The following is an 8,149-nucleotide window of genomic DNA, read 5'->3' as shown; positions in this document are numbered from 1 at the left end:
GCAGGAGGAGAGGGAGGAGAGGGAGGGAAGGGGAGGGAGGGCCATTGTCTCCTCCTCCTCTCGTGACGACACTCGTGCTCGCGTGACGTGACGGCCGAAAGGTCGCGGCGTGGCGCGGCGGGGCGCCCGCACGGAATTTTGGAAGGAGAAAAGTACGCGCCGAACGGCGGCGCGGGCGAACGAGCGCGCGCGCTCCGAACGGGCGCCGAGAGTGTGTTCGTGTCGAGGAGGCCGCGGGGGGTACGCTGCCCCCGGCGTGCTAGGACGAGGTTACTTTACAATAATTTCAAGCGTAAACCAATGGCTTTGGATTTTTCTAAGTTTTTTTTCCATTTTCTTGCAGATTTTCCAAAATTCATTTCCCCCTGATATGTTTTACGGATTTTTTGTTTGTTTTTCTTTTACGGTTAAACTAATTTTTCTGGATACTCCTGATTTTTTCAGATTTTTCAAATTGATTTTTCCATTTTTTTCTATTTTTTTTTTCGCCCGAAGTGCACCCCTCGTGTCAATAACATCGATGCGAATGGATCCGAAGGTATCGGAAGCTCGCCGATTAGCCCTGCTCAAGATCAAGAAGAATATGAGAGATATATCGTATCGAAATCGAAATGAGACAGCAGATAGCGAGATATCGCACGTGCGTGCACGTGATGATAAACAGCCAGATCAGATCAGAGTGGAAGGCAGCTCAGATTATGCGAGCAAATCGAACGACCAACGACCTGTAACAATCAAGTGGCGGGTAGAGATAGCAACAGGAGAGAGAGAGAGAGAGAGGGGGGGGGGGGACCAATAACTGATCGTCAAGAGGAGCCACGCAGCCTGGCCTGCCACAATCCACAATCACCGATAATCACAGTCGAGCACCAGACCACGAACACGGCCAGCAAACATGAGCTTGAGCAGAGGTGAATTGGAGCCCGTATATCACTGTGAAAAAAAAAAATATTCGTAGAGATTACGGGAAAATTGTCCATGATCAAAGTCGTAAAATTACAATTTAAAATTGTAAATTTACAAGCACTCCCTATCGACTTGGAATTGACCGACGAGCAAGAGAATGGGCTGTCGTAAATTTACGACATGTTTTGTAAATTAAAATTACAACAAATGTCATAAATTTACGAGAATATTTTTCACAGTGATTGAACCTAGAGGTTTGTTGGTTGAACGCGGTCCTATCACTCTCAGACCTGTACTGATTTATTTATTAGTAGCTTATAAAGGTTTTTATGCAGCAGGATTACTGACTAATTTGTTACTTATTCAGGATATCGTTGTAAGTAGCTCACTGATAAAAGATAAAATTGTCAGTAATTAAAAAAGAAATTATTTCGTATTACTGATGAAAGCAGTTGTCAGTCGCTTATAAAGGTTTTTGCGCAGCAGGAATAGACGTTTTATCCAAAGCGGTTATTCGTACAGTCGCCCAAATACCGCTATTTTTGTCCAGCGACAACCTCTTCACTGTGATCAAAATTCAAAATTCTGCCCACGGTGTTTGACGCGGAGTAGTCACAAAAATCAAACACCGTGGCCGGAATTTTGAATTTTGATCACAATTAAGAGTTTGTCGCTGGAAACTATTAGCGTGCGGCGTTGCCACATCGTTTGGATAAAAGGTCTATACTGACAAAAGGTGAAAAAAATCAGTAACAGGATGAGAGTGTAATTTTTAAAAACGAACGTTCTCAAAGCGAGGCTGTACACATAACTTTGTTTGTTTTGATTGACACTACGTGATCGTCTGCTACGTTTATTATTTTTCCTGTTCGCCTTCGCTCGCCTTTCGCCGTTCCGGGGGTTTTCGCCCCCCCCCCCCATCCTCTTTCTCGGAGTAAAAACACACGACGGGTGAAGTTCTCTTGATAACCCCGTCCTTTGTTAGCAACGAGAGGCATCGCCAGTAATAGTCAGTTCCGCGCCAGTTTCAATGCAAGATGCAGCAGCATACTACTGCGGTGGGTAAACACACAAGAGTGCATGAATTCCAACAGCGAGGGAAGCGTTTGTTCTACTGCATTTTAAACGTCTTTGCACGTATGCTACTTTAAATAACCTACGTCTTTTTTTCGGACATATTTGTGCGCAAAAATGCATGATTTCGTACAAATGAAAATGAACAAAAGTGTTTAAATCAGCGTAGAAATATGCGCAAAAAACATGGATTACCTAACCTCCTACAAATAAAAGATACAGAATCCAGTTAGTGTTTGCACTTGCAGTTGGCGGGCGTGCTGTTCGCGGCGGTGATCACCCTGCTGCAGCCCGCCGCTCTCCTGGCAGCCTGCTGCTGGCCAATTTACAGCACCCGCGGTCAGACCTTCTGCTCCGACGGCGCCCCCTCTGCAGATGGTAAACCCGAGGGGTACTTCGGGTAGTTCACTATTAATTCAAATTCAAACGTATACACATTTTTTTCAGTCCTTTTCGGTCGTTGATGTTATAAGTTTTTTGATTAATCTAATTTTTTAAATACGTTTTTCCTTGATTCTTCACTGATTTGCGAATTATTGAAGTTCTCTAAGTGTACTGTACCACCACCAGGTCTCATGAACCACTGCGGCGTTGGGCCGTGCAACATTTTCCACTGTAACTGCGACGACGGCTGCAGACCCTGGCATCCACCAGTCACCATAAAGGTTTGGCCACAACAGGATAAATAAAAATGTGCGCCCATGCGTCGCAGTGTCCACTGCATGTCCGCCCTCTCCGTTTGGTGTTTTGGGCGACAATACCCTGGCCTCAAGTGACGAAGAATGCGTTAACGTGTGCTAAAAGTTTGCGAGGTAGTTACACCGATTTGCTCTAGAGCTATTGTGTTAGTAGTACAGCTGAGTGTGAACCTGCCGGCGCCTACTCAGCATCGCCTTCCATTCATTGTGGGGACACGTTTAAGGGTTCGTCCAGACAGAAAGTCCGTTTTCTCAGATTTATTCGGCACGTTGCGGGATAGCTCGGCGCCTGCGAGACTCAGGGTAGGCCACCCCGCGGTACACGCACGCACTGCAGGCGTGAAGTTGCCTACCCGCCAGGCGCTACGAGAGCGAGCACAGCGGCTTAACATTATGGCATCGCAGACGCGTAACGGCGAACAACGGACGGACTTTCTGGATGATTCCTAAAATCGTGAGGTCCACCACCGCGAAACTGACAAACACAGGACATGCCGGACACAGCGATCAGGCTGACTTAATTTTATAGTTCGACCCAAACTAATGAAAAGAAAACTGTGCGGCCAGGACATTAAAGATGACTCCAAAATCTACAAATTCCACTGCAAAGGAGACATGATGAATCGATGGCACGATTACACTGTTGAGGAGCTAGCCAGCAACAAAGAGGCCTGTGGATGCTTCGGAGATGAGCGTGATTATCATTGGGAGACAATTCTGATATCTGAATTAGAGGTTCGTGTGAGCTCACTGTGATGTGTGAACAGGGTGGAATGGAAAAGTCTAACAGTGAATAATTGACTTGACATTGCAGCTAGTGGAACGGCCAGAAGCGGTAGTCAGCAACAAGCTCCACTGCCACCCGGGTCACGGCGCCTGCGTACTGGAGATCGAGCACATCAAGTCGTTCACGGTGACAACTGGCTTTGAGATGAGTACTAGCCTCGATTTCTCTAAAGTTGTACCGGCGTCGGTAACTCTGACGAAGAAAACGGACTGGGCCCGTACGACTGGCACCTCGCTCAAGTACCAGTGCCAGGCCCAGGAGGGGTATTCCACTTGGATCAGCATCAAGCCACAGTATTACAAGGTAACTTAACACAACCAATGTAGTCGGGAATCGAAATCGAAAATGCGTCAGTTGAGGTTAGTGCACACAGGGAATTATTGCACTTGAGACAGTAACGTTTGTTTCGATTCGCAGGCGAAAACTTTGCAACCCACCGGGTTGTATACCCGACGGAACGGCGAAACTGGCATCCCTGTGTGCGATGTAGCTGACGTCTACCTGCCGCGTATCAACAGTCACGGGTCCATCGCGGGGGACGTTCACTGCCACGCAGAGAAATTAAATTTATAAAATCCGAACGCTCATTTCTTTCCCAGTGCCAAGTCAACTCGATCGAGAATCAAATTGGTAAAGTGATTCCGAGGGGCATCGCTGTCTGCAGATACCTTTGTTTCGTTCCGATCGTCACTACTACCATCGCAATAATTAAAGACCAAGCATTGCGAGACCATCCAAACGCACAACTCTCTCAAGTGGAATCAGCAAATCGTCATCACCACAAAAATACAACGTGTGCCGGGCGGGCGCACACATGCGCCGCTAGTGCAGCTGATAAAACACAAATCATTCATTTACTTTCGTACGATATCGTATTTATAAAATAAAATAAAAACAAAGTGCCTGCAAAACACACATACAGCAACTGCGCATCCGACTCTGGCAGCTGTCAGAGAGAGAGAGAGAGAGGTTATGGACCCCAACCCCACCGCAGGTGCGCAGCTCCCCCGCGGCGTCCCCCCCGTACCTGACGTGCGGACGCGCGCCCGTGTGTCGTCATGCTGGTCGCCGTCGTCCTCCCCGCGGCGGGGGCCGTGGTCGCGGTCCTGGTGCCTGCCCGCTGCGGGCCGCGGACTGTCTGACGCGCGGGTCGCTACGGTGTGGGGTCCGCGTGGGCCGCCGCGCGCTGCCGCAGCTCGGCGCCGGCCTGCCAGTTCGAGCGCCGCGCCCGGACTGCCCCAACATCGAGACGCACGCCCGCAGCGCCCCGCCCCGCGCCCGGCGCCCCGGCCCCGCCGCCGAGCTGGGCCCGGCCAGGCGCCGCGACGCCACCCACCCCGCCGCCGAGCGTCGCCATGGCGACCGGAGGCTGAGGGGTTGCTGGAGCCGGAGGGGCCTTGCCCGCCGGTTGTTACCAAGCCGGTCGCGGAGACGCCGCCGAGGTGTTGTTGTTGGTCGCCGCGACCAGGACGCCCACCCTCCATGTAGTGTACACCGCGCACTCCACCACCACCCTCCTCTAATCCAGGCAGAGCGGCCCCAAACGGCGTCGGATCGTACAGAATCGGGCCGGCCGCGGTCTGTTTACTTACTCCTTAGCGCCGGGTGAGGTGGGGCGGGGCGGGGCGGGGTGAGGTGAGGCGTGGCGAGGTGGTGTCCGACACCCTGCAGCAGCAGCGGATCGCCGGCCGGCCCCCCCGCGGTTAACCATACACACACACATGCTGGTGTGGTGGGGGCGATTCAAGATGCACACACACTGTTGGCAGGAAAGACAGAGCTACTGTAATGCATTAGTGCCTGGTATAATAATGTCACATCACTTACATTGTCACTTACAGTCTCGAGGAGTCAATGTTGTTCAAGGGATGTGAGAAAAAGAGAAAATGAAGGATTTGATCGGAATCACCAAAGTGTTTTACTTTACGCTAAAAGTTACCTCAATTTAAAAAAAGGTTAAAGTAGTGACTTGTTGTTTCATAGAAGATGTCAAACACTGAAAGAGTAATATCATGCTGAAAACTTGAAAATTATTTCTCTATAGTGACATCGCAGTCCTCAACATCTTCCATATGCACTGCTACAGCAACGGAGACTGCAGGTAAAGACATTCAGAAAAGGTTAAATTATGGACTGGAAGACATATATATAGAATTCAGAGAAATCACTCATGTTGCCAGCTCACCTGCAGGCGGCACTTTGATAACAGAGTTTTTAATTCTGCCTATAAACACTTTAGTGGTAGGTGGAGTCTCATTGGAGTTGTCTGAGGCTTTACGCTTGTCTGAACTCACCCAAGTATCAAAGAAATAAAAAGATTAGAACCTATAGAGATATAAGTGCTCAAGCCATATAATCTAGAAGTGAGGCAGTTAAAAGTTTTACCTGCAGAAAAACTTGACTTTAGACTCGACTTCAACTGATGGTTGATGTTCTTGCAGTTTTGATAATGACTCACAACATCAATGATGGTTGGTGAGTTATTAGCCAAGAAAATAAACATCTAAAGATTTATACATAAAGAGCCAAGTTAATTTAAAATAAAAAGAAAATAGGAATGTGAGAATGGCTGTTCGAGAAAGCATAGTTGGATCTGCACAACCTTGATAATGAAAACAAAACAGCTCCATTCCAAACACCTACCGATTTGTGAGCTTTGAATAGCCCTGCTAACGACTCAAATTTGTTGTTCGAAGTAAGGTACTGATGAACCAAAGCAATCATGGTCCTATTAATGGCGGAGGAAATAGGTATTACATTTGCTGGGCCTGAGTCTGTTTTCAGAGGTACAGAGGGGTAATGAGCTGCAACGACATCTGCTCAAACCATAGAATGGATAAAATAGTTGAATCAATTGAAACCTTACCCTCATTGGAGTACCTCAATGCTCGATCTTTTGCAGTTTTGCAGTTGAGGTAGTGATCAACAACATCATGCAAGGTGGCTAAGTCTTTCGGACTGGTTTCCTGCAAGAAATATTTCCACACTAATAAATCCCCGTTAGTGAAGAGCATTTGACAGACACACAGATTGATAGCACTGCGGTTGATGAGCCACCACCGCTCGCACACAATTCTTACGTTTCCCAGTTCTATCACTTTTACCGCTGCTGCTTCCGAGGCCTCCTCACACTGTCGAAATGCACGCCGATAAACACCGAATTCCTCATCAAGAAAACGGTCCACAAGATCACGCGCAATACTTTCACTGTCATTATCCATGTTGGCCTCCACAGATATGTCTCCGACCATACACAAGAAGGTGTTCGTCGTTTGTGGCGACAGGCGACAACAAAAACAAACAACAACAGGCAGAAAGTGGCGAGCAGCGTGGATGAGTGTGGAGTGACCCGCCAGGAGCGCCACCGAACAGCTCCGTAATGATGAGAAACGTACGCGCGCACAAAGTATGGTGCGACTTTGACAAAACTGGCGAAACCAAACAAAGGCAAAATTCTTAAAATGACGGACACGTAAGATGCTCTCCCTGGTTCGTGCACGAAATCAACAACACAAAGCCCAAACCGATTTTGATCGACGGCTCTCCCAGCTGTCGCCCCATCTCCGCCGCCAGCTCAACGACAACGCGTTTCTCCTGCCGCCGCCGCTGCATCGAGGGAATTCCCCCACAATGATGCTCCCGACAGACACAAATGCAATGTTGGCAGTAGTGCTCAACCAGCCGTCATTACACTATTTTTTTTTAATTTTTTTTTGCCCTGTCTCCCAGCCCAGTCCCGGCACGGGAGGCGGCGCCTCCGAGTGCGAGAATCCAATAATCACACTCCTTTTTCAAGTGTGACGCACCCCGCCCCGCCCCGCTGAGCGCGTGTGTGGTGGTGTGGCGGGACCACATCAAGCACGCTTTTTTACCCGGCCGGCTAGGCCAGACCAGGCCAGACCGGAGAGAGAGAACCGGCTCGGTTTTGTCTTTCGTTAACGTTTTCAGCCGCCTATTTCAGGACCTGCTTCTCTACGCCTGCACCGCACCGCCTCGCCATGCACCGAGGGGCATCGGCTGCATGGCAGAGCGGGGTGGGGCGGGGCGGGGCGGGGCGGGGAGGTGCTGGCGGCGCCGGCTCTACACCCACGGCAACGCTCCGTCGGGCGCGCGGCGCGGGGAAGTCCACCGCTCGGGTGTAATAGTTCGCGGATGTACCACATGATGGGGATGAAATAGAAGGGTAGCGTTGCCGGATAAAGTAGGCGAATTTCCCACGTCTATTACACACACAGGTAGTTAGTGGGTTGCATTGCATGTAGAGACAGCCTCCTTGGCAACCCCTCGACACAGGTGTCTGAATGTGGCCTAGGGGACAGGCGTAGAAATGCAGCCCTCCAACGCACCGGTGTATAATCGTCGTGGGAATAATTTCTCCCTGCTTAATCTGCTATACACTGGGAAATAGAAACCTGAATTTCTGGCACCCGTTGAAGTGTCAGGAGGCTTAAATAACTGAGGAGCAAGAAGATTTTCGCAGTTCGTTATAAGGTGTTTCTTGTATTATTTTTGAGCAAACGAATGCATCATTTGAATTGACCCCATTTCCCCTCTCGCGTGGCGCTGCATAATGCAGTTGTGCCGCCGAGGCGCTGCTGAGGGCCGAACGCCTCGTCGCGTCGAAGCTTCCTTCCGCTCGAGGAGGCAATAAAGTCCTTCCCGGCCCAGTGTATGCTTTGTGCGT

At 49.6% G+C, this 8,149-nt stretch overlaps 3 protein-coding genes across 5 annotated transcripts in view; 1 reads left to right on the top strand and 2 right to left on the bottom strand.

Annotated features, from left to right (window-relative positions):
• Positions 1 to 4,699, bottom strand: part of LOC113212836 (uncharacterized) — a 44,144-nt gene extending 39,445 nt beyond the window's left edge. Inside the window, exon 1 of the mRNA XM_026431665.2 lies at positions 4,493 to 4,699. The gene's annotated coding sequence lies outside the window, so the exon portion shown is untranslated. The remainder of the gene's footprint in view (positions 1 to 4,492) is intronic.
• Positions 1,847 to 4,046, top strand: LOC113212839 (uncharacterized). 3 transcript variants are annotated; one of them, XM_026431667.2, is made up of 6 exons: positions 1,848 to 1,964; positions 2,229 to 2,358; positions 2,551 to 2,645; positions 3,246 to 3,413; positions 3,493 to 3,768; positions 3,883 to 4,046. In XM_026431667.2, exons 1-6 carry the CDS (start codon positions 1,944 to 1,946, stop codon positions 4,036 to 4,038), a joined length of 846 nt encoding a protein of 281 aa, XP_026287452.1. In that variant the 5' UTR covers positions 1,848 to 1,943; the 3' UTR covers positions 4,039 to 4,046. The 3 variants fall into 3 exon arrangements, with proteins under 3 accessions (XP_026287454.1, XP_026287452.1, XP_026287453.1); XM_026431668.2 differs by having other exon boundaries at positions 1,964 to 2,043; XM_026431669.2 differs by lacking the exon at positions 3,246 to 3,413 and having other exon boundaries at positions 1,847 to 1,964.
• A 653-nt stretch (positions 4,700 to 5,352) lies between the features above and the next one.
• Positions 5,353 to 6,789, bottom strand: LOC113212843 (uncharacterized). Its single transcript, XM_052270268.1, has 6 exons — positions 6,546 to 6,789; positions 6,332 to 6,431; positions 6,109 to 6,239; positions 5,851 to 5,968; positions 5,657 to 5,749; positions 5,353 to 5,566 (listed from the first exon to the last, which is right to left on the bottom strand). Exons 1-6 carry the CDS (start codon positions 6,714 to 6,716, stop codon positions 5,496 to 5,498), a joined length of 684 nt encoding a protein of 227 aa, XP_052126228.1. The 5' UTR covers positions 6,717 to 6,789; the 3' UTR covers positions 5,353 to 5,495.
• Positions 6,790 to 8,149: the final 1,360 nt, after the last annotated feature.

The sequence above is a fragment of the Frankliniella occidentalis genome, unplaced genomic scaffold, assembly GCF_000697945.3.
Source record: "Frankliniella occidentalis isolate FOCC.00 unplaced genomic scaffold, Focc_3.1 Scaffold5, whole genome shotgun sequence".
Classification (NCBI taxonomy): domain Eukaryota; kingdom Metazoa; phylum Arthropoda; class Insecta; order Thysanoptera; family Thripidae; genus Frankliniella; species Frankliniella occidentalis.
The sequence above is the reverse complement of the archived record's forward strand: the minus strand, read 5'-3'. Positions and strand labels throughout refer to the sequence as shown.

What these genes read in the sequence shown, in the direction of transcription:
- LOC113212843 (XM_052270268.1), bottom strand. Translation starts at nt 6,716, where the DNA reads ATGGTCGGAGACATATCTGTGGAGGCCAACATGGATAATGACAGTGAA. An exon ending in AAAGTCAAGTTTTTCTGCAG is followed by an intron (nt 5,750 to 5,850) that starts GTAAAACTTTTA and finishes GGGTGAGTTCAG; the next exon opens with ACAAGCGTAAAGCCTCAGAC. An exon ending in CTCTGTTATCAAAGTGCCGC is followed by an intron (nt 5,567 to 5,656) that starts CTGCAGGTGAGC and finishes GAATGTCTTTAC; the next exon opens with CTGCAGTCTCCGTTGCTGTA.
- LOC113212839 (XM_026431667.2), top strand. Translation starts at nt 1,944, where the DNA reads ATGCAGCAGCATACTACTGCG. An exon ending in TGCAGCAGCATACTACTGCG is followed by an intron (nt 1,965 to 2,228) that starts GTGGGTAAACAC and finishes TTGCACTTGCAG; the next exon opens with TTGGCGGGCGTGCTGTTCGC. An exon ending in ATCCACCAGTCACCATAAAG is followed by an intron (nt 2,646 to 3,245) that starts GTTTGGCCACAA and finishes CTGTGCGGCCAG; the next exon opens with GACATTAAAGATGACTCCAA.